At 38.3% G+C, this 24,760-nt stretch overlaps 1 protein-coding gene across 1 annotated transcript; it reads left to right on the top strand.

Moving 5' to 3' along the window:
- On the top strand, positions 1–24,669 carry LOC106071154 (ATP-binding cassette sub-family G member 5-like). The gene is made up of 11 exons (XM_056023301.1): positions 1–493; positions 5,764–5,887; positions 7,732–7,964; positions 11,003–11,135; positions 12,573–12,842; positions 16,353–16,575; positions 17,352–17,551; positions 17,925–18,063; positions 20,235–20,420; positions 21,373–21,500; positions 22,744–24,669. Exons 1-11 carry the CDS (start codon positions 251–253, stop codon positions 22,905–22,907), a joined length of 2,043 nt encoding a protein of 680 aa, XP_055879276.1. The 5' UTR covers positions 1–250; the 3' UTR covers positions 22,908–24,669.
- Positions 24,670–24,760: the final 91 nt, after the last annotated feature.

Here is a 24,760-nt window from a genome sequence, read left to right as displayed (position 1 = left end):
AGTCCCAGTAGGCCACACTGTAACACTCATTGCCCACCTCAAACTGTGGACTACTATATGTACTATAGTGAGCAGTTGGATTTATTTCTTGCTTTAAAAACACAACAGTAGACTCCCTAGACTTAGATCTCTATGCCTGGATACCTCGCAAAGGGTTTGAGAAAGACGACGCCCATGGAACAAAAGGCAACGCCGGTGACGTGTTGATGCTTAGAAGCCTTTTTTGTGTGTGAGTGTGTGTGTGTGGGTGATGATGGGGACCTTAGAGCAGCAGCAACTGAGGGCGTCCAGCACCAGACAACAGACTCTTGGTCAGTATGGGAGCTTTAAGACACCCAAGGGCACTGCACAAACGTCGCTCGTGGACACCCCAGTGGAGATGTCTCTTGGGGAACCATCAGGCGGCTCGACAGCGGCAGAGGATGTACGACCAAAGATGAATGGCACTTTAGATAACAAGCCGTCTTTAAATATCATTGGATTTTCTTATGTGGTGAGTTGAACATTTTGATAAAGTAAACATTCAATCTTTTATCATTTCTGCATTATTTCCATTTGTAAAATCTTATAAAAATAATATTCTAATATATTTAAAAAATAATTCTAAAAAAACTTATATTGTAAGATTAGGGAAAGACTGGTATGACTCTGAAGAGAAAGGAAAAGAATATTTATTTCCTAAATATTTGAGAGATTTTGTACAAATGTTTTACATGTTTCGGATGTTCCTTCAGAGTTGAAGATAGTTTACTTCCTAGGCCCCAAATCTCCCGCAGGACGACGGAGGGATGGGAGCGGCCAGGGTTTGAACCCGGGACCATCGATAAATCCGACAGTCCAGCGCGCAAACCGCACGACCAGGCAGCCATCATAGTTTATATGTCAAAATAATATTTATCTACAAAATAAAATCCTTGGCCCTGACCACTATCTGGTCCCTAATTTTCCCACTTGCCGTGGACAATAAAATACAGAAATGTTTACTACTTAACTTAAACACAGAACAACTAAGTCATTGTCATTATCAAAGCGGCAGCGGTTTAAATTACCAAATAACGATTTTTAATTCGCAGTTTCGACATAATATGTATTTGAAAGCTCACACCTGACTATATAAAATATATAATTTATATTTCCTTCCGCTTTAATAACTTATTAACACTATTTCGGTGTGTAACTTTTGTTATTTTTGCGTGTGTTTATTCTAAACAAATCTAGATCTTAAATCTACTTCTCCTCTAGATCTAAATAATTGTCAGAGTAAATGTGAAGGATTGTCCTTAGACCAGTGTGATTATCAAATTTGTCTTTACAAAGATTACGAAACATTTGTATCAAAGTGCGAAGGCCTATACCTGTTGAAGGTTAACATATTTAAGAAAACATTTATTTGACGTATTTAGATAAGGCTAGACTAAATTTACATGCAAAATAATGTTGAAATAAGTTCACGACAGAAAACAGAGATATATGTATTCTATTTAGTCTTAGATTACGAATAAATAATTCAACACAGTGAATGCCTTTGATTTAGTCATAGTGCTATCTAGTATTTCATTACAACACTAAAACAACTACAGGAGTGTTCAGTACTGATAAATGTAAAGCCTTCTTAGTTTTAATTAAACTGATAACACACATCAACACAATGACAGACACATCAACTCACTGACAGACACATTAACACACAAAAATAACAATCCACTGACAGACATATTAACACACAGAAATAACAATCCACTGACAGACATATTAACAGACAGAAATAAAACTCCAGTGACATATATTAACACACAGCAATAACAATCCACTGACAGATATATTAACACACAGAAATAACAATCCACTGACAGATATATTAACACACAGCAATAACAATCCACTGACAAACATTAGCACACAGAAATAACAATCCACCGACAGACATATCAACACACAGAAATAACAGACACATTATTACATTAAGAAGCACATCATCATAAGACTTTCCAGTAGTTCAGAATAGCATGAACATTTTAAACTGCATTTTACACTTTGACCCGTTCAAACTGAAATCATTTTGTTTTATTGCTTTGGTCTTGAAATCATTAGGGCCTAATTGTATTTGAGTTCAAACGGGACGAGATCTATCCTACTATTTGCCTTATAACTTCGAGGTAGGAATTCTTAAAGGTCTACACGTGATAGAAGAACAAGGAAACTGACATTGTAAGTCTCGTATTAAACGACGAGCCACATTATTTTGAACTATCCTGCGAGAGACTTCACTTGTGTCTGAGTGTGTGTGTGTGTGTACGCGCAAAGGCGTAGTGAGGTGGGCAAGATGCTCAAGGCACCACCCTCAGGGAGGTGCCACACGCAGAGAAGTACCAAAAAAAATATTGTAGATATTTTAAGTTAATAAATACATTCTAAGGTTATTTGTATTATATTATTATTAAATACTTTTTATTTTTTAGCCTTTATTTTTATGTGACGTTCTTGGAAAATGGTGTGTGTATGTCTGTGTGCCTGTGTGTGTGTGTGTCTGTATGCCTGTGTGTGTGTCTATGTGCCTGTGTATGTGCCAGTGTGTGTGTGTGTATGTGTGCCTGTGTGTGTGTCTGTGTGCCAATAAAGCTTCTTTCCCCGGGCGCACGTTTTTCTCAATACGCCTCTGTGTGTGTAAACTTATTTAATCCAAGCACTTTAGTGGGTGTCAGGTAGAAAGGTCTATTCCTTAATCGTTCCCCATTCAACGACACACTGCTCCAATTTCCAGACACATACAACACACACACATATATACACGCTGATGTCACAATCAAATTTTAGATAATAGGGTATGGACCACCTACATAACATTCTTAGATCATGACGTCTTCTTTGTACAATAAGGTTCTGAAACTGTCAACTATTTATTCATAGTTCTAGACTGGGGTTCTGAAACTGTCAACTATTTATTCATAGTTCTAGACTGGGGTTCTGAAACTGTCAACTATTTATTCATAGTTCTAGACTGGGGTTCTGAAACTGTCAACTATTTATTCATAGTTCTAGACTGGGGTTCTGAAACTGTCAACTATTTATTCATAGTTCTAGACTGGGGTTCTGAAACTGTCAACTATTTATTCATAGTTCTAGACTAAGGTTCTGAAACTGTCAACTATTTATTCATAGTTCTAGACTAGGGTTCTGAATCTATGTCTACTCATATGTGATCCCTCTAGACCGGATACATATGCTTCATCGCTCTACAACCGGGATTCAGAAAATTCAGTATAGTAACACTTTGTCTTACTAGACTGCGGCTCTGAATCTGTCATATATTTAATTTCCTCATTCTACACTGGGATTCGGAATCTGTCATATATTTTACGATACACAATTCTTGTAAGAGTCTTTGATTTAATTTTCACAACTAGCCAATAGAACTCGACAACTTTCGAAGTGAAATAAACAATTTATTGACCGAATAAAACAACCTTGACTTTAAAGACCTTCGCCTGTTTTTACTGAACTTATATCAAATCATTCCGTCTGTCTGTCTGTCTGGGAAGAAAACGTATACACATTATTTCTTCCACTTCCCATTCTCGGATTAAATTAAGCGTTTGAACAATTATTGATTGTCGGTAACAATACAACATATTAACTAATCAATGAGTTAATCAATGAGTTAATCAATGAGTTAATCAATGAGTTAATCAATGAGTTAATCAATGAGTTAATCAATTAGTTAATCAATGAGTTAATCAATGAGTTAATCAATTAGTTAATCAATTAGTTAATCAATGAGTTAATCAATGAGTTAATCAATTAGTTAATCAATGAGTTAATCAATTAGTTAATCAATTAGTCCTATGCAAAATGTGTTCGGGAGACCCGTGACAAAATAATGTAGAGAATTTAAAAAAATGAAAACTAACAATAAACTAATGAAACCTGTTTTTATAAGTAGGCTAATTGGATACTAAGGCTTGTCTTAGAGTCCGAAGATTAATGAAGAATGCATCTAGTTCCCGTGGATTGGTTTTGAAAAGGAAGCACGGAAACCTTCCTAATATCCCCCTCTTAGCCCTCTACCTCTATCAAAAGGTCCACAAAAGTGATTGGACTAGAGACAATTGAGCATGCTATAAATGCTATAAGCATGAAAGTGGCGCTAAACATTATTTCCATCTTCCAATCCTTCGTTGTCCCTGTATGTAAGTCCATGTCAGCTGAACAGGCCATTCCAAGTGCACTAGCTGCTTGCCATGTCAGCTGGACAGGCCATTCCTAGTGTACTAGCTGCTTGCCATGTCAGCTGGACAGGCTATTCCTAGTGCACTAGCTGCTTGCCATGTCACCTGGACAGGCTATTCCTAGTGCACTAGCTGCTTGCCATGTCAGCTGGACAGGCCATTCCTAGTGCACTAGCTGCTTGCCATGTCAGCTGAACAGGTCATTCCTAGTGCACTAGCTGCTTGCCATGTCAGCTGGACAGGCCATTCCTAGTGCACTAGCCGCATGCCGTGTCAGCTGAACAGGTCATTCCTAGTGCACTAGTTGCTTGCCATGTCAGCTGGACAGGCCATTCCTAGTGCACTAGCTGCTTGCCATGTCAGCTGGACAGGCCATTCCTAGTGCACTAGCTGCTTCAGCTGGAAAGGCCATTCCAAGTGCACTAGCTGCTTCCATGTCAGCTGGACAGGCCATTCCTAGTGCACTAGCTGCTTCCATGTCAGCTGGACAGGCCATTCCTAGTGAACTAGCTGCTTGCCATGTCAGCTGGTCAGGCCATTCCAAGTGCACTAGCTGCTTCCATGTCAGCTGGACAGGCCATTCCAAGTGCACTAGCTGCTTGCCATGTCAGCTGGACAGGCCATTCCTAGTGCACTAGCTGCTTGCCATGTCAGCTGGACAGGCCATTCCTAGTGCACTAGCTGCTTGCCATGTCAGCTGGACAGGCCATTCCAAGTGCACTAGCTGCTTGCCATGTCAGCTGGACAGGCCATTCCTTGTGCACTAGCCGCTTGCCATGTCAGCTGAACAGGCCATTCCTAGTGCACTAGCTTCCCGCCACGTCTGTCCGGGTGTGCGTACTGGAATCGGAACAAGCCATCCCGTTACCATGACCATTTGTAGAGGATCGCTCTGAACCAGTTAAGCTTGATATGTAGCTCTAGTCCTTAAAGGAAGTAACTCTTAAAACCCTTGTCAGGAAATGCCTTTTCTTCTGTTCCACAATGGAACTAAACAGCAGACATATAACACAATTAATCTACAATATATGAAACATGAAGTAGAGAAGAAAAAGGCATAATCATATTATTATTATTATTATAGCTTTTATATAGCGCTACTTTCATGCTTATAGAGCGCTTTGGTCCAATCTCATTTGTGGACCAATGGGGGGAAAGGTATCTGGGAGTTTGTTTTCCGTGCTGCCTTTAGGCGCTCAGTAAACGCAACTCTGCCCGAGTCGGGTGTCGAACCTCGAGCCCATTTCTAGGTAGCCCAGACAAGCCAAGTTCACGTGTGTATATGTGTGAGATACAAGATAAATTTTATTTAAAAAATTAATTAAGCATCGCAAAAAAAAAGGTATACATTAAATTAACATGAAAGTTCAACCCCTCCTTCCCCGGTAAAGGCTAAGAAGTCCTCATCAGAATTCGGGTCCAGGACACCAAGCTCGAAGGCAGGCCTCGTACCTTTTGGTTGCCGTCAATACTAACAATTTATTAATGTGTAGGCCTACAGATTCTTTTTATTGTTATACATTATTTTCTGTTTTAGGTCAAGGAAAGAACTGGACATTGGTGGAATGGGGCCTGCTTCCGGTCTAGGAAGAAGCTAGTCCTTAACAATCTGTGCATGACGTTCGAGACAGGGGAGCTAACTGCACTGGTTGGTACTTCAGGTATTACATCTAGAAATAGAAGTAGAAATCTATATTATTATTAATAAGAGCTACATTTAACGTATCAGGGGAGATAAGCTAAAAGGCTAGTGTCTTCCTAGGCTTGAACTAACGAATATAATCTAAAACAAAATTACGTTTACAAAATGTGTTATTACATACCCAGAAGTTTAAGGGTAAGGGAAGTGGCGAAGTTCATGAACTACCTTTCTAGACCAACTTCCACTTTCAAACTAATAATTCCTTAAAGCAAAGAGTTATAGTTTAAAATAGTAATACACATTAGTAAATAAAATAATGAATCTGCATGTACATCACATGTTCTACTATCTGAACAAAACAGCTCAGGCATTTCTATACAATCCGGCCCACAAATTGTTGGCCTATATCATATGATGGAAATCCATTTCTAAGTCTACGTCTACCTGTCCTCAATATCATTCTATTAAGTTTGATAATGTATCGATAACTGAACCCATGCATACAATGAACTCTGTATCTTTTTAAGTAATATAGTAGGCCTTACGTTGAATTTTAATAGCCAAAAGTGTGGGCCCCAAAAGGATGAAGCCTACTTGTAGCACTGTCTACGGCTGTAGACTATTACATTATTTCTGAAAATGTGTTAGATTAAATTAGCATTACACTGTAGAGTCTGTAAACGATATTTTTTAAAGCGCGATGCTCAGAGGGTCCCTTTTACAAGAGAATATTAAAAACTCTTTAACAATTTAAAAAGTTCTATAGCGACATCCATGAGTCTCTTTGGGTGGACCGACCGGCCCATTTGGGTACCGGCCCACCGGGAATTTGCCCGAATGCCCATATAGCCATGCCCGAACGCCCATTTAGCCAGTCCGTCCCTGTGCAGACCTATACTCAATATGGAATTAAAAGATGCAGAAACATTTGGCATTCTTTGTGGGTTAGAGTATCTACATATAACAGTTACAGAAGCAAAAAGTTTTTTAAAGTCCTACTACTCAATATTTGATTCTACAGAGCTAAAAAAAAGGTGCGCACAAATTATTGCTTAGCTTAGTTCATAGTAAGTTCATAGTAAGTTCATAGTAAGTTCATAGTAAGTTCATAGTAAGTTCTTAGTAAGTTCATAGTAAGTTCATAGTAAGTTCATAGTAAGTTCATAGTAAGTTTATAGTAAGTTCATAGTAAGTTCATAGTAAGTTCATAGTAAGTTCATAGTAAGCTCATAGTAAGTTCATAGTAAGTTCATAGAAAGTTCATAGTAAGTTCATAATAAGTTCATAGTAATTTCATAATAAGTTCATAGTAAGTTCATAGTAAGTTCATAGTAAGTTCATAATAAGTTCATAGTAAGTTCATAATAAGTTCATAGTAAGTTCATAATAAGTTCATAGTAAGTTCATAGTAAGTTCATAGTAAGTTCATAATAAGTTCATAGTAAGTTCATAGTAAGTTCATAGTAAGTTCATAATAAGTTCATAGTAAGTTCATAGTAAGTTCATAGTAAGCTCATAGTAAGTTCATAGTAAGCTCATAATAAGTTCATAGTAAGTTCATAGTAAGTTCATAGTAAGTTCATAGTAAGTTCATAGTAAGTTCATAGTAAGTTCATAATAAGTTCATAGTAAGTTCATAGTAAGTTCATAGTAAGTTCATAGTAAGTTCATAATAAGTTCATAATAAGTTCATACTTTTGTATTCTGTACACCGGATACACCAAAAAAACCTTGTTATTCATTTTTTTGCCTCCATTTTATGAACATTTCTAATAGTGAGAAACGTTTGTTCACGGCTGGAACTAGCAGACGATGTATGTTAAAGATATTTAATGAAAGAATGCCCGTCTTGGTTGATTTTAGGTTCCGGCAAGACGTCGCTCCTTGACGTCATATCCGGTAGAAGCACAGGGGTGACCACTGGTGTGATCAGCTACAATGGTCAGCAGTGCACCAGAGAAATGATGAGACAGAAGTCCAGTTACGTCCTGCAGGCTGACAGACTGTTGCCCACTCTGACCGTACGGGAGACCTTGACCTACATGGCGTACCTGAAACTGCCTGGTCACTTCAAGCCATCTGACATCGACAAAAAGGTTGTTCCTTTATTTTAAAACCCTTGTAGAAATTCTTAGTGCAATTTTTTTTTCATACATGTGAAAGTGTCAGAGTTAAGTCCTTATGCTGGTGTCAATGACCGCATTTTGTTCACGTGCATTGGTGATCAGTCAAATAAGTCCTATGTTTAATCTGAGAGATCTTTCAAATAAGACCTATCTTAATTCTCAATGATCTGTCAATGAAGCCCTATGTTGATTCTCAATGATCTGTCAATGAAGCCCTATGTTGATTCTCAATGATCTGTCAATGAAGCCCTATGTTGATCCTCAATGATCTGTCAATGAAGCCCTATGTTGATCCTCAATAATCTGTCAATGAAGCCCTATGTTGATCCTTAATGATCTGTCAATGAAGCCCAATGTTGATTCTCAATGATCTGTCAATGAAGCCCTATGTTGATCCTCAATGATCTGTCAATGAAGCCATATGTTGATTCTCAATGATCTGTCAATGAAGCTCCATGTTGATTCTCAATGATCTGTCAATGAAGCCCTATGTTGATCCTCAATGATCTGTCAATGAAGCCCTATGTTGATTCTCAATGATCTGTCAATGAAGCCCCATGTTGATTCTCAATGATCTGTCAATGAAGCCCTATGTTGATTCTCAATGATCTGTCAATTAAGCCCTGTGTTGATTCTCAATGATCTGTCAATGAAGCCCCATGTTGATTCTCAATGATCTGTCAATGAAGCCCTATGTTGATTCTCAATAATCTGTCAATGAAGCCCTATGTTGATTCTCAATGATCTGTCAATGAAGCCCTATGTTGATTCTCAATGATCTGTCAATGAAGCCCTATGTTGATTCTCAATGATCTGTCAATGAAGCCCTATGTTGATTCTCAATAATCTGTCAATGAAGCCCTATGTTGATTCTCAATGATCTGTCAATGAAGCCATATGTTGATTCTCAATGATCTGTCAATGAAGCCCTATGTTGATTCTCAATGATCTGTCAATGAAGCCCTATGTTGATTCTCAATGATCTGTCAATGAAGCCCTATGTTGATCCTCAATGATCTGTCAAAGAAGCCATATGTTGATTCTCAATGATCTGTCAATGAAGCCCTATGTTGATTCTCAATGATCTGTCAATGAAGCCCTATGTTGATTCTCAATGATCTGTCAATGAAGCCCTATGTTGATTCTCAATGATCTGTCAATGAAGCCCTATGTTGATTCTCAATGATCTGTCAATGAAGCCCTATGTTGATCCTTAATGATCTGTCAATGAAGCCCTATGTTGATTCTCAATGATCTGTCAATGAAGCCCTATGTTGATTCTCAATGATCTGTCAATACGTTAATTCTCTTAGTGAACACGGAAGCTAAAGAAGCATGCCCTGGAGTGACGCCAGAGAGAGATATCGACCACCCTTCTAAGCTGCTTACTTCATCGACATACCCGAACAAAATACTGGCCCCAGAACATCCCTTTAAAAGAGAAAGTACATATATAGTTCGTCCATCGTAATTCGATGATGACCACTTTTGTCATCCAAGGAGCTGAATGATTTGCACTGGGGTTTTGTGCCTCCTCGTGTGGCTGGTGAGACCTCTGTGAGCCCGGAATGTCCGGCTGCTCACTGGGCAGGTTATTCCAAGAGAAAGTAGAAACAGTAAGGACAGTCTGGACACCATCCAGCTGTTCATCTCAGACCTAACACTAGTCATAGGAACTATTCAATTTGAAAAATAACCTTTACAGTGCTGTGTCAATTTAAACCATAAAGTGTTTGTGTTTAAAGACATGTCGAGCCTTATGATGTCCAGCTGTGTACAGGTCGTAACTGTCTGTGTTAAGTGAATGTGTGTTGGTCAGTGACCTTCAGTGAGATGGATGGTTCGTGCTTGTCAGTTCATTGGACTTACCTCAATAGTGCGTCAACACATCGAGATAACAGTAAAAGTACTTTAGTACCATACACACACGCGCACAAACTCATTGGCACTATCACTGTTATCTCGCGAATCGTAAAAGTTATATTTAGTAAATCATTGCTATTACATTTTGTGTACATCCCACTATATCAAGTTTAGAGTGTACATCTCACTATATCAAGTTTAGAGTGCACATCTCACTATATCAAGTTTAGAGTGCACATCTCACTATATCAAGTTCAGAGTGTACATCTCACTATATCACGTTTAGAGTGTACATCTCACTATATCAAGTTCAGAGTGTACATCTCACTATATCACGTTTAGAGTGTACATCTCACTATATCAAGTTTAGAGTGTACATCTCACTATATCACGTTTAGAGTGTACATCTCACTATATCAAGTTTAGAGTGTACATCTCACTATATCAAGTTTAGAGTGTACATCTCACTATATCAAGTTTAGAGTGTACATCTCACTATATCACGTTTAGAGTGTACATCTCACTATATCAAGTTCAGAGTGTGCATCTCACTATATCAAGTTCAGAGTGTACAATGAACTATTGAAATGATGATATTGATGTCAAAATAATATGTTTTCTTTTAAAACACATTTCATTGTCTTATAAATTACAGACATTTTTTAAAAAGAAGATAATTGCATTCTTATTGTACCCATGATGATCTAGTCATGCATGCTAATTAGAGACTTAAAGTCTGCTAAGTCATTGGTATTCCTGTCTGATTCAGGCAACCCGTACATCTTTGCTATAATGGCATTAGAGAAAAAAAAAACACTGGTATGTAGTATGCTATGACCAAGTTCGAAGTATTTTTCTAAGCTAGTGTTTTTGTATGACTACTCTACATTTTAAACAATGAGTTTTATTTCTAATATAGTTAGGAAATGGTTTTTTTTTATTTTCAAGTTTTTTTTAATAGTTCTTTTTTTTTTTTTTAAATTAAATTGTTTAGTATAAATACATTTTTTCCCCATCCTAAAAGGATAATACAAATAGTGCCTGGTATCTCCGCTAAGCTTCTCATTTCTTCTCTTGTCTTCAAAGGCAATATTTGTATCACATACTGTTTGTCAGCAATTACTTTTGGTTGATTTGCTCTTCAGGTACAGTCTGTCATCATCGACATGGGGCTGATTCACGTCGCGGAGAGCAGAATTGGCGGGACCGTCATCAGGGGGGTGTCAGGAGGAGAGAAAAGGAGGATATCCATTGGTGTTCAACTCTTGAAGGATCCAGGTCTTTCAAATTCATTCATTTTTATTTTTTTTTTGAAACCATACATCTGGAATTTTAAAAAATCCGAAGAGAGAAAATAAAACTCAAAATGATCCCTCTTATAAATTTACACGAAGAGCCGCCTTGTCGATAAATATGCGCCCCTGACTGTTTTGGATAGAACTTTACAATCTTCCTTTTTGAAGGAACATCAGAAACTTGAAAAACAAAAGAAAAGAAAAGAACTTTTCTACGAGGAGTGAAAACAGGCGTTGGTATGGGAGGGGATGTTGAATAATCTCTTCTGTTGTATTTTAAACAGTAGTTGAACTATGATATTGTGATCTTTAGGTCAGATGATGTAAGGCTCATCTATTTCTATATCCACTGTTCAAGAAGGTGCCATGTGGCCAGCTCGACCAACAGCCGCCATTACTCCCCCAACTAATGCCAGCTACCTATTATAGTTGGGCGAACTCAAATCCCAACATTCACTGGGAATTGAACCCGAGTCCCCCTCCCCCAAATCCTTTCAAGTAAGTTTCAGACCAATAAAATTGAAAGCGCCTCACTCATTCAAGAATTCATCCTTCTAATTTGGGATAGTGCATTGATACCCTAACTACGGACACTATACATCCTGCTTAACGCGTGGTTCTGGCCGGCTTAACAAAGCTCTCCCCACATGGACAGTACGGTCCGTGCTACGCGTGTCTATAAAGTTGATACTCCTTTCCCACAGCTGCAAAATAATTATTTTAATTAAATTTTTACCTTCTGTTTAAATTTAAAAAGTCAACATGAGTCGCGTACCTTTACATGCAAGTGATCACAGGAAAAAGGGATATCACTGTTAGTCATTAATAAGAAAAATACAAAAGTAATTGTTAGTTCCCCTGAATCGGAACGCTCATTAACGTTATTTAATATAAATGTATTCAATGAATACTGCCCAGATCGTTGTGACACTGTAATACAAGGAGTTGTCTCCTAACTCCCGTTGCGATGTCCACGTCTGGTTCCATAGCTACCATACAAGTCGAGTGCCCGGCTCGTCCGAGCATTGACTACCGATGCCGTCACTGTGGAGAGAGCGTCGAAACAGTGTCGCACGTCTTGTACGAGTGTCCCCTGCTCCGCGAGTTAAGGGGGGACGTGTCTGAGCAGTCAATCGACTTGCATGGTAGCTAAGAGGCATTACGCCGAACGGCCCAGTTTCTTGCCAGGGCACTACAGGAGGATTGAGTCCTTCCTGCTCTGTTTTTTTCAATAGGAGTTCATCTCAGGTTCTAGATGATCCGCATCCATTTTATGAACCATGTGACCCGGGAAAGGATGCCCAATACATGATTCCATTTTTTAAATGTTACCTTTGGCTATGACGAAAGAGTGAGTTGATAGTTGGGCTTTTGAAAAAAAATGTTAAAGTATTTTGAAACTTTTTTTTTTCATTCACAGACATTTTATTACTAGACGAGCCGACGTCCGGTCTGGACGCCTTCACGGCACATCACCTTGTCCAAAGTCTCGCTGATCTGGCTCACAAGGGCAAACTGGTCATCATGTCTATCCATCAGCCTCGTTCTGACATCTTCCGGCTCCTGGACAAGATAGCCATATTAACGATGGGACAGCTAGCCTTTTTAGGTCGACCTGACCAAATGGTGCCTTACTTTACCACCATTGGCTACCCATGTCCAGTCAACCAGAACCCCTGTGATGTTTACAGTAAGTTATTGTATGAGGCGGAAAATCTATAAATAGCTAGCTTTTTGGTACATCCGGTGTACAGAATAAATGTGTATGGTATTATATAATAAATATATATATATTGTTATAAACCCGGTGGTGGCACAGATGGGGGTAGTGGTACGTGTGTAGTCAGCCGACGCAAATCGCCCTAGGCCAGCGCTAGACGAGTGGTCAACCGTGACGAGCTACGACGGTCAGCCGAGTCGAGTATCAACAGGACGGTTCGGGAAGGATCGCCGTCGTGAACAGAGTTGTAGTCATCTGACCACCTAGAAACGTCGAGCGGCGTTCTGTCCGGTTCGAGAAGGCCAGTAAGGACCCTATATAAGAGAGGAGGTGTCGCAGTCAAGACGGTTGAAAAAAGGGGCTCAATACAGCACGGTTCACGAGAGACGGTTCACGGCAGGGGTTCAGAGCCCGGTTCACCACAGTCCGGTCGACTACAGCACAGTTCAACGGTGTGGTTCTGTACGGAGCATTACGACGGTTCAGTGCGGAGTACTGTCAAGTACAGTTGAGACGAATGGAGTCTTGATCTTGGTCTGCGATCGAGTCCGACACAACGAACCTAGTGTGTAAAGTCAGTCCTGAACTGTTGAACCCAGTGCAAGCCCGGAACGAGACGGGGAGGCCAGTGCAAGAGTTGATACGGCGGAACGTTGTTATCGGAGAGATATTTGTACAGTGTACGTGTTGCCAATTGTACAGTATTGGCTGTTACTTATTCAACTATTAAACTGTTACGTTACTTTGGAGCCCTGAGTTGTCAAGTTCCTTAAGTTGGTGGTGTATGGTGCAGTTTGCAGAGAGCCTGGATAGTCAGATTCGTTACAATATATTAATTTTTAGCACTGCAGAATCAAATTTTCTAAGCTTTTTTGTTTGTAGCTTTATTATTATTATTTTTTGAAGTTCAATTCAGCGTCCTTGACATTGTTTAATTTATGGGGAAAACGGGAAAATCCCAAAATCGACCAAACAAAGCCTGTGCATCATAGCACCAGTGCTACACCCGAGTACGTAAGTTGGTACATCACACTGAATGAAATAAGACACGTCACAAAATAAAAAGAAAACTGCTTGAACTGAGCAATGCTTCATTTTCTGTCCTTGGCAAGCCACTGAAGCTCTCGTATGAACTGAACAAAAAATGTACCGACGTTGCTACTGGTTTGGTTTTTGGTGGACATCGTCCACGAGATTCATCGACGCCACGACAAAATGTCGTACAGAAAATGTCCGTTTTACTGTCAAAAGAGTTGAGCCAAAGGCTCTTCGAACTCTAGGCTTGTAAGCCTGATTGAACAAACCGCTCTGTCTGAAAGAGGTCCAAGTCAATGTGTCCAAGTCAATGTGTCCAAGTCAATGTGTCCAAGTCAATGTGTCCAAGTCAATGTGCACATAAAACATGTCAGGTACTTCGGACGCAAGGACTAGAATACGTAGCCGAAGGCCGAGCACACCGGGAACCCCCGGCATTTTCTTATAGTTTACGTATGTAACTGTGTAGGACTCGCCATTGATGAAACGGTCCCTTAAGGAGCGGAGTCTGGATGTTTCGACAAGGTCGTGGAAGCTCTCTTACAACTTCGCAATGTGCAATGGAAATGCTCTCGCCTTCCCTTAGACCAGCGGTTCTCAACCTTTTATGCTCGGCGACCCCTTTTACAATCCTCCACTCTGCCGCGACCCCCTCACACACACATACAGCAATAAAAGAATAGACAATAACAATCCATATGTTCAATGTTCCTTGGAGACCCCTGGCAAATCGTCAATCGACCCCCAAGGGGGTCGCGACCCACAGGTTGAGAACCCCTGCCTTAGACACTTCCACGGGAGTTTAGTTTTACTGCCACTTTATCCTAATCTCTCCATCACACGATCGTTTCCACTCTAGTATCGCGTTAAGGCAAGGTAGTGTACCCGGGTTGAAAATATTCAGCTTTGTGACAAGGCGATAAGGTTTAAAGTTAAAAACCTAGTCCGGAAGTCTGTGGATTTGTCATCGCAATAACAAGTCTAAATTATCAGGAATAATAATAATAATAATAATAAGGCTTGTCTTCGAGTCCGAAGATGAATGAGGAATGCAGTATTTTTCGTGGCTACGCAGCCCTAACTGTGACCTACATATTTTTTTGCCACATCCGGGGCAAGCAAAACCATTGTCCGCCGGTGGTCGATTAAGATATTTCTTTTCGCCGTCTGCGTTTGTCCTCGGCAGCGGATTTTCTTTTGGTCTCAAATGTGTAAAAAAATAAATTAAGTAAATACCCGTGAGTAAGGTATGTCTTGTAAGAAATATAAGGTCAGCGACTTAACGAGACGTAGAAAACAATGACACAAGTTTAATGCCAAATAAAATACCCCCCCCCCCCCAAAAAAAAAAAACGACAAGCCGCCTTTGTTGTAGACAGGTTTCTTCTCAGCTGCTATACCTAGGCGGAAGTAAGGTCTGTCTTCCTCTAAAGTCATGTTCCTGTCTCGTACGGCATTGTGCTCTAGTGTGCACCATAAGCACATGCGCACGACAAGAGTTACAATAATAATTAAAATGTGTAGTTACGTTTATTCGTGTGGGCCTGGGACCTAATGTTTTCTCTATTTTCCACCCTTCGAGGTACTGTAAGCTCTTGCATCTTTTCAACTTTTCAAAGTATATGTCGATATTTGCAAATGGGCTTACGTCAGAGAAAATTTTTGATACTGTTAAATACATTTTACTACTGGTGGATTTTGAGCATTTAAAGTACATGAGTATAATACAAAGTTAATGTCTTTGGCGCTATATACACTATAGTACTACAGGATAAGATTTATGTCTGTTCCTATTTTGATTTCAATGCGGTCTTAAAATTTATGAATAATGATTTTAACAATTATGTTGTTCCTCAACTTTTTTATACTATACATTTTTTTAGACTAAAATATCTGAGATAAACACATACACAAATGCACATAGCCTAACAGAAGATCAGTAATGAAACAAACAAAAACATTAATATTTGACTAACTTTTTACTCACAAAAGTAACAGTATCAATATAAAACGGGATAATTCATTGCGCTTTTACGAACGGACGAGTTTCTTCCCTTACTTATCATTTTATTCACATGCCACACCCGGTATTCATACATGATGTTAGTACTTATCCCTTTCACTTCGTGACATTCACATTTCACCTTCTGGCACTTCAAACATCCACATTTCACCTTCTGGCACTTCAAACATCCACATTTCACCTTCTGGCACTTCAAACATCCACATTTCACCGTCTGGCACTTCAAACATCCACATTTCACCTTCTGGCACTTCAAACATCCATATTTCACCTTCTGGCACTTCAAACATCCACATTTCACCTTCTGGCACTTCAAACATCCACAACTAGTGCTTGTTTTTTGTTCTCCTAACTTTAAATTTAACAACGAAACATAACTTGTGTGACCTCTAAAGTTGTTTTCCTTTGAATGTCGCCCAAAGTTGATGTGACCAGTGTTGACAGACGAACAAAGAAACAAGAACAAAGGAGCCTGGCCAGAACCAGGGACATCTGCGCCTCCTTCTTTGACTCGGACCTTCAGACGGGGATCATCAAGAGGATAACCCTGGGCCTGAGTCAGCACCACGTGGACAACGTGGAGGAGATGGACGCGGCCAGCAACGACTGGCCATCTTGGCCTCGAGTCTTCACGTGTCTGCTCAAGTAAGGTTCCACACAGATACATGCGTAGGACGTAATCATATTCTTTTTTGAAGTAACGTCTATATTTTATAAGATAAGATAAGAAGAAGTCGTTAGAGTTTGTGGTTTGATAGGCGATGCTCTAAAGACAATAATAATAGTGTCAATGTCTTCGATACCTAAGATTAAGGATGAGTGCAGTGTTTAACACAAACCCACATCACACCTAATGCTGACAAAACCGTTGTCCGCCGGGGGTCTATTTAAGTTTTTTTTTTGTGTGAATCAAATTAAGAAAAGTGTGTGACTTGTGAAAAGATATTTAGGTCAGTGTTGGGTCTTCGTTGTTTTGTGAACTTTAGCAATTTTCTTTAGTCTTCGGTCTCGAAATCATTGACCCAGTATTATTGTTATTATTAGAAACGAACGAGTATTCATTATGTGGCACTGCCAGGGTCGGGTTTCGTTAAAGAGAGACATTTATTGTAATCCCATTATCAGTGTCCATTGGTCTGCAGCAGTACCACCCTCTGACACACAACGAGAATCGTCTTAGAAATGTTAAGGGCTTTGAAGGTACCTTTGAGTTCAGTTGTCATTATCCCTTCGGTTGATTTAACAATGGGGTATATTGTTGTTATTATTATTATTATTGTTATTGTTGTTGTTATTATTATTATTATTATCTTTAGTTGTATATGAGATCTAGTCTTTAAAGTTAACAATAGCTATTGACACTTACAAACAAAATTTTCATTCAGATTTTAAAAACCAATTTTGTTTCTTTCTATTGTCAGCCGAATGAACGTGCACTTGAAGCGAGACCGTAGCGCCTTCCTGGCCAGATTTCTGCTACTGCCATTCTTTGTGCCCTTCATCCTCATGTTCCTGGGGCGGCTGGGGAACAACCAGGGCAGCATTCAAGACAGACTGGGCATCATTTATCAGTCTATTCAAGTGGCGCCCTACGTTGGACTGGTCAATGGAATCGCTTTCTGTAAGCTAAACGATATAATTGGCGTTCCGAAATGCAGTGATAGATAGCAGTCTTAAAGGTTTCTTACTTTTAAATATATCTCTTTCTTTCTTTCTTTTTTTTTGACGACATTCATGTTGGCATTTTATTTCAACGGTTTCTTTGTAGTACAATGTCGCAAAGCATTTAATCAAATAAATAAACCTTTTTTTGCAAAGTATTCTTGGATCGAAAAAAAGCCAGTTCAAGGGAGACAAATTTCGATTTGAAATCAATTAATTTTATAACGTTCCTGACTTTATAAATAAAACTTGTTAGAAAATAAAGTTATAAACTTTTAAATGTAGATGTAAATTTGGTGAAAATGAAATTAATATTTTGTTATAACTTTTAGTTCCAGTTCTTCGAGACTTATTCTATCGAGAGAACCACGATGGTCTATATTCTACGGCCACCTTTGTCAGCGCATACTACATTCATTGCCTACCTTTCAACATCATTTCTGGAGCCCTTTTTGCTTCGGCTCTTTATTGGTAAGCGGCTTTGTGTTATGATGCTTTCAAAGACACCAGATCTGGTACATAGTGTTTGTTTATATTTGATTATGTGTAAATTTAGTATAAGTTAATGCTATCAATACCTAAAATACTAGTATATATTCAATGCCAGATGATAACCTCTTTCTGTTTTGTGGAGACAACCTCTTTCTGTTTTGTGGAGACAACCTCTTTCTGTTTTGTGGAGACAGGCTCTTTCTGTTTTGTGGAGACAACCTCTTTCTGTTTTGTGGAGACAAGCTCTTTCTGTTTTGTGAAGACAACCTCTTTCTGTTTTGTGGAGACAACCTCTTTCTGTTTTGTGGAGACAGGCTCTTTCTGTTTTGTGGAGACAACCTCTTTCTGTTTTGTGGAGACAAGCTCTTTTTGTTTTGTGAAGACAACCTCTTTCTGTTTTGTGGAGACAAGCTCTTTCTGTTTTGTGGAGACAACCTCTTTCTGTTTTGTGCAGACAACCTCTTTCTGTTTTGTGGAGACAACCTCTTTCTGTTTTGTGGAGACAGGCTCTTTCTGTTTTGTGGAGACAACCTCTTTCTGTTTTGTGGAGACAAGCTCTTTTTGTTTTGTGAAGACAACCTCTTTCTGTTTTGTGGAGACAAGCTCTTTCTGTTTTGTGGAGACAACCTCTTTCTGTTTTGTGCAGACAACCTCTTTCTGTTTTGTGGAGACAACCTCTTTCTGTTTTGTGGAGACAACCTCTTTCTGTTTTGTGGAGACAAGCTCTTTCTGTTTTGTGGAGACAACCTCTTTCTGTTTTGTGCAGACAACCTCTTTCTGTTTTGTGGAGACAACCTCTTTCTGTTTTGTGGAGACAACGTCTTTCTTGTCAGTGTATTTCTAAAACAATAAAATCTTACGAACAAACAAGCAAAGAAAAAAAACTCTCACAGATAGCCATGTTAGTCATTTGAAAATCTTAAGAAGCTCACGTGACTAAATAAATATGGACAGGTGAAAGATGAAATCAAACTTCAAAATCACTTTAATTTTCAAACAAAAACAATAACTAAATAACGGCTAAGTTACAAAATTACAACTTGAGAAGATGAATTCTTTAAATATGTATTCTTTCAATATGTATTCTTTCAAAATGTATTTTTTAAATATGTATTCTTTAAAAGTCTTGTCTTCGAGTCCGAGTATTATTGATTAATGAAATATTTCAAGTGGCTAGACAATCCTAGCTGTGATCTACATAGCTGAGACAACCGTTTTCTTTCTGTCCTCGGTAGAAGATTTCATATTGGTCTCTAACGTGAATCCTTAGTAATAAATCTCCAGCTGTCTCGTTTGGAAGCTGTCTGACGTCAGGGGGCTGTCTCACTCTTGATATCTAGATCTAGAGCTCCATGACCAAAAATAGTTTTGGAGGCAATTTGACACAAAACAACAACAACAACAATCTTTGAGAATACAGTTTAGCACTCTAAAATGGGTCTAAAAATTAGATATTGTATATCCATCTCATCTATATCCCTGTCAGTATATCTATCCAATCGATATCCCAGTGAGTATATTGTCCTGTTTGTGTTGTCTGTTTGATACTATTTCACTATTTTAAATGAAAGTCTGAACACATCCAAGGGAGACAACAATTAAATATACTTAATAAAACTTGTAAATAGTTCAACTGATGTTTATTTACATATGGGGATGATCGTCTTGTCTTTCTATCCGTCATTTTAATCAGCAGTCTATTCAATATCCATCTTTCTACAAGCTCTAGACATATTCTTCTCCTATCATGTACCCGTATTATACAACGACATTCTTCTGTTTGACTACGTCACTACTTTTACCATCGTTAAAAACAATGCACAATATATTTAATTTACAAAATCAACATAATCTCTAAACTAAGCTAGGTCAGTACAATATAGTAAATAGTTGAGTTACTGTTATATAATCTCTAAACTAAGCTAGGTCAGTACAATATAGTAAATAGTTGAGTGACTGTTATATAATCTCTAAACTAAGCTAGGTCAGTACAATATAGTAAATAGTTGAGTGACTGTTATATAATCTCTAAACTAAGCTAGATCAGTACAATATAGTACATAGTTGAGTTACTGTTATATAATCTCTAAACGAAGCTAGATCAGTACAATATAGTACATAGTTGAGTGACTGTGACTGTTCTCTAACAGGGTTGCAGGGATGAATCCAAACATTGTCAGTTTTGGTGCCTTCGTCCTGGTGTCCATCATGTTACAGCAGTTTGGCGAGGTGATGACCATCAGCATCTGTGGCTTCTTCAGGAACGCCCAACTGGCCAACAACACAACAGCGTTGATTTTTTCAGCCTCTGGCCTGGTCGCTTCTGGGCTTCTGAGGTCAGTGAACGTGTCTGTGCATCAAACACAAGAATATAACATGTTACTTGCACTACAAAAGCTTACATTGTTTTTAGAACGGATGCTGCAATAACGGAAAGAAAGAAAGAAAGAATTTTTTAAACAATTCCTTAAATATTTATATTTTTTGATTAGAAAATTAAAAAAAACCAGTGGCGCATCTAGGAATTTGCCATCATTTAGGGGCCCGGGGAGCTTGACCTCTTTGAGGGGTTGGGGGCTTCATTTTGAGTAATATTAAAATAAAAAATAATCATTTGCGTGATCCCTCTAGTGGGTGCCCGGGGGGGGGGGATTTTTAAATTCTCCCCCTCCCCCCCCCCCACTCTAGCTACGCCACTATAAAAAAAAATTAGAATAGATTTAATTTTTAACAATTTTTGCCAACCTTTGTTAAAGTTCTCATTCTTAAAATAAAATGTACTTTGACCAGCCTCTATGGCTGACTTCTTGTTATGTGTATTAACCTTAAGTATTTTAAGATATGAAATATTTTAAATATAATAAATATCTAAGCATAGACTATTTAATATATAAGTAAGAGACTCTTGCTATGTGATGTTGAGAGTGTGTGTGTGTGTGTGTGGTTTGACTCTTTTGACACATATATTTCTCAATATGCGCGCGGTGGCTGAGCGTTTAAGCGCTTGGCTTCCGAAACGGGGTCCGGAATTCGAATCCTGGTGAAGACTTAGTTTTTAAATTTCGGGATCATCGGGCGCCTGTGAGTCCACCAAGCTCTAACGGGTACCTTGGGAAAAGTACAGGCGGTTGATCGTTGTGCTGGCCACATGACAACCTCGTTAACCATGGGCCACAGAAACAGATGACCTTTACATCATAGACCACAAGGTCTGAAATTGAGACTTTATTTTTATTTTTACCTATTATGCCAACGCTTTCAATGAGTCAAACTATTTTGTTTTGCCAGGACGATGGAGAACATGCCAACAATCCTGCAGTGGGCAGGCTACGTGGCCATCCACAAGTATGTGACAGAGATCGTTGTGGGAAATGAGTTCAGCGGACTTCAGTTTACTTGTGATACTTCTGGACGAGGTAAGTCATACCCATTTAAAACATTAGGGTACGCCTATGGAGTCCAGCCCCTTCAGTACGTGACACATAGACATGGACAGTGTGAAAACTAAGTTTAGTTATAAAACATTTCTATCGTAAACTGTCTTATAAAGAGTGGGACATAAAGACCTCTTGCATTTCGAATGGATCCACCAAAAGAGCCCAAACTAGCTAAAAAAATGCTTCTATTTTTTATAAGTATATAAAAACAGTTTTGTTCTAATGAATTTTTAAAGTTGTTTTCTGGTCAGGTAGAGCTGCATTTTGACCAAGTGCAAAGCTTGGATGTTACAGTTAGGTTGTTTTCATTATACCCTTCAACAAAATCACACAGTTCACTGGTCCGATTCTTGATGGCTTGAGAAAAAGTAGAAACATTTTTTTCTAATAATTGAAAATGTTAGTGCCTAGCCTATCGAATGAAACCTGTCCCCATATCTCTACTGTCAGTACAGCCCACAGGGTGCCCTCTCTAAATGTAAATCTTCAAGCCTTACCCTGTCCAGTATGGAAGACAGCTAAGCAATATTTTATAGTTCAGTGCGCTATCCTTTCGGCTAATCGTAACAGGTCTGAATGACTCTAGCTCAGGGGTGGGCAAATTACAGCCCTAAATATTGTGCTGTCTTATTTGAATGGAGACAAATACATTTACAAACGCACTAGTTCCAGAATGTTCCTGATGGTTAGTTTAACAGTTTGAACTTCACCAGTAACATCTTCTCTCTGAAAGAGCAAATACAGATTTAAATCTCTCTGACATTTCATACACCAAACTCTCTAAGATCTTGAGAACCCCTGATATAGGTTGACAATATGTTATCCTGTTTTCAATTTTTAAAACATTAAGAATGTAAATTATGTAATTAATGTTATTACACAAATGTCTACAAATTGTTTAAAAATGAACTCTGGGATATTACTACACATGGAAAGATCATGATTATATTTGCTCGGTTCAAATCACACATGAGTTCTAGTTTTATATTAATGATCAGAGACAGTAGCGAAACAAGGCACCCGTGATCCGGGGTTCAAGAATATGATAGTGATCCAGTCTCTTCTAAGACAAATGTGACAGAAGCCATATCGAGTCATACTGTATGTCTTACTGTGTCTGTATATTTACCAAAAATGAGTCTAATGCTAATAATATGCTTATAACTACTGTAATAAGTTTCAATTAGATTAATGCTAGCCTATTATTTCTCTAACCCGTCAGGTCAGCAGTGTATCAAGACTGGTGCAGAGTTTATTCACGCTCAGTACCCACAGGCTCTGGAACACATGACCCGGAACTTTATCCTGACCGGCGCCTATCTGGTGGCTACACTTGGCCTGGCTATCTCTCTGTTCAAACTGAGGGGCTCTCCCGTTCTGCACTAGCAGTCAAGTAGTGGTGACAAATGTGGGACATGAACTATATATCTGTGTGAACTGAAAGGCTAGGAGAAAAGATTTCTGATGTGTTATACAATCAAACTTAGCAGAGTCTTGCCCTATCACTGTGAATCCAGCTTCCTAAAACATTTTGTTATATAACCTCTTCCATTTAATTTTAAACTTCAACAAAGGTCATCACGACTTTGATGCCTTAGGTCATGGGACAATCTTTTAACCCAATACGCAACTGACACATGTGATATACCAACAGTTATGACACATCATACTTGGTACTATTTTTTTTTCTCTAGAGCATAATTGTAACTTCCAGTAGTGCGACGTTTATCAGTCAGCTTGAGGACCTGATTATTGACCTATTACATATCGAGACCTGATTGTCTCATTCCATTCTAGCGACCCATTTCTTTTTAAAATTGTAGCTTTTCAAAGGACACGCACATCAATAGTCGAAATTCAAAAATTGTTTCTTATTTCAATATGAGCAATATCAAGCAGCGTAGTCTCAAATTGTTGGACTTAATACCTGTGAGAGAATAATACAAGAAAAACTTAAAAGTTAAAAAACAAAACAAAAATAAAGCAAAGTTTATCTTATGGGTACAATTCCACATTTACAACTATATTTCTTAATAATATAGAAGTTATTAACTTTTCCGATATCAAACAAAATAACTAATTACCAATAATAAATTGTTAATTGCTTTAAAAAAATAATTATATGTTTTGTTAGGGACAATGAATACTTTAAACAAAAATTTCATTTTGATTTTGAATGGGTGTGGGAAAAATAGCATGTGCGATTATCCTTGAGAACAACCCCCCCCCCCTCCCTTTTACATCTTTAGCTATATCTCTTACTGCTGGAGAAATATTAATTTCTTTTGTCGGTATCAAGTAAAATAATTAATTACCAGCAATAAGTTAACTACTTTGTATTTTTTTTGTATTGATTTATATATTGTCTTTACATCTCTGTAATTGTCCAAAGTTTCGACTTCATCTGAGAATGAGCGCGGGGGAAATAACGGGTTGAACTCTTTTACCAGACTGACAGACAGAGTGAGTTGGTAAAAGTTTTGTAATAAAAATGTTTTAGAGCGACAATATTTGTGTTTAGCACAACACAGAAACAGGCTGTCATTGAACCTAATAATATACCACATAGACATCATTTTTGTGATAAGAAATGCATGACGGTTTGATTAATACAGTTAAACCTGAAAGTTTCTTACCTACCTTGTTTAGCACTGATGCTATTTATAAACATGTACATAGTTACTAATAGATGCTTGGGATACAATGTTCATTTTATTGTTTTTGGATATTTGTGATTACATGTCTTATGTCTGACGCTGTCAGATTCAATTGATCTGTGATCAAGCATAATAATAATAATCATTATGTAAGGCAATACGAATCAACGTTTTTAATCCAATGGAGTTTTAAAAGAATCCAGAAACGGGCCTCTTCCTAACCAAATGTATTAGATTCAATATTTTAATACTGTTAATTCTATGTGTTTTACTCTGCACGGCTGCTGTATACAATTATTTGCCCATATTGAACGCGCAATATCTTTAGTGCTTCCAAATGTTAGCCGTTTTCTCATTTACCAAAGAACATCAGATGTGCCTGGCCACTACATTGTAGCATTTACATTTAGTTCTCCATTTATGTTTTTTATCATTTCAATATTTGAACTTAATTCGAGTGTTTGAATCAAAGAAAAGAGTTTGTGTTTTGACTTCTGTGTTTTTATATTATTTCTACTATGAAAATAACACCAAGTGTGGAAGGCAAATATCTTTGTGTGTTTGTGTGCATGTGTGTGTGTG

This window comes from Biomphalaria glabrata, chromosome 3, assembly GCF_947242115.1.
Source record: "Biomphalaria glabrata chromosome 3, xgBioGlab47.1, whole genome shotgun sequence".
Classification (NCBI taxonomy): domain Eukaryota; kingdom Metazoa; phylum Mollusca; class Gastropoda; family Planorbidae; genus Biomphalaria; species Biomphalaria glabrata.
Note: the sequence above shows the minus strand (reverse complement) of the source record. Positions and strands in the feature narration are given on the sequence as shown.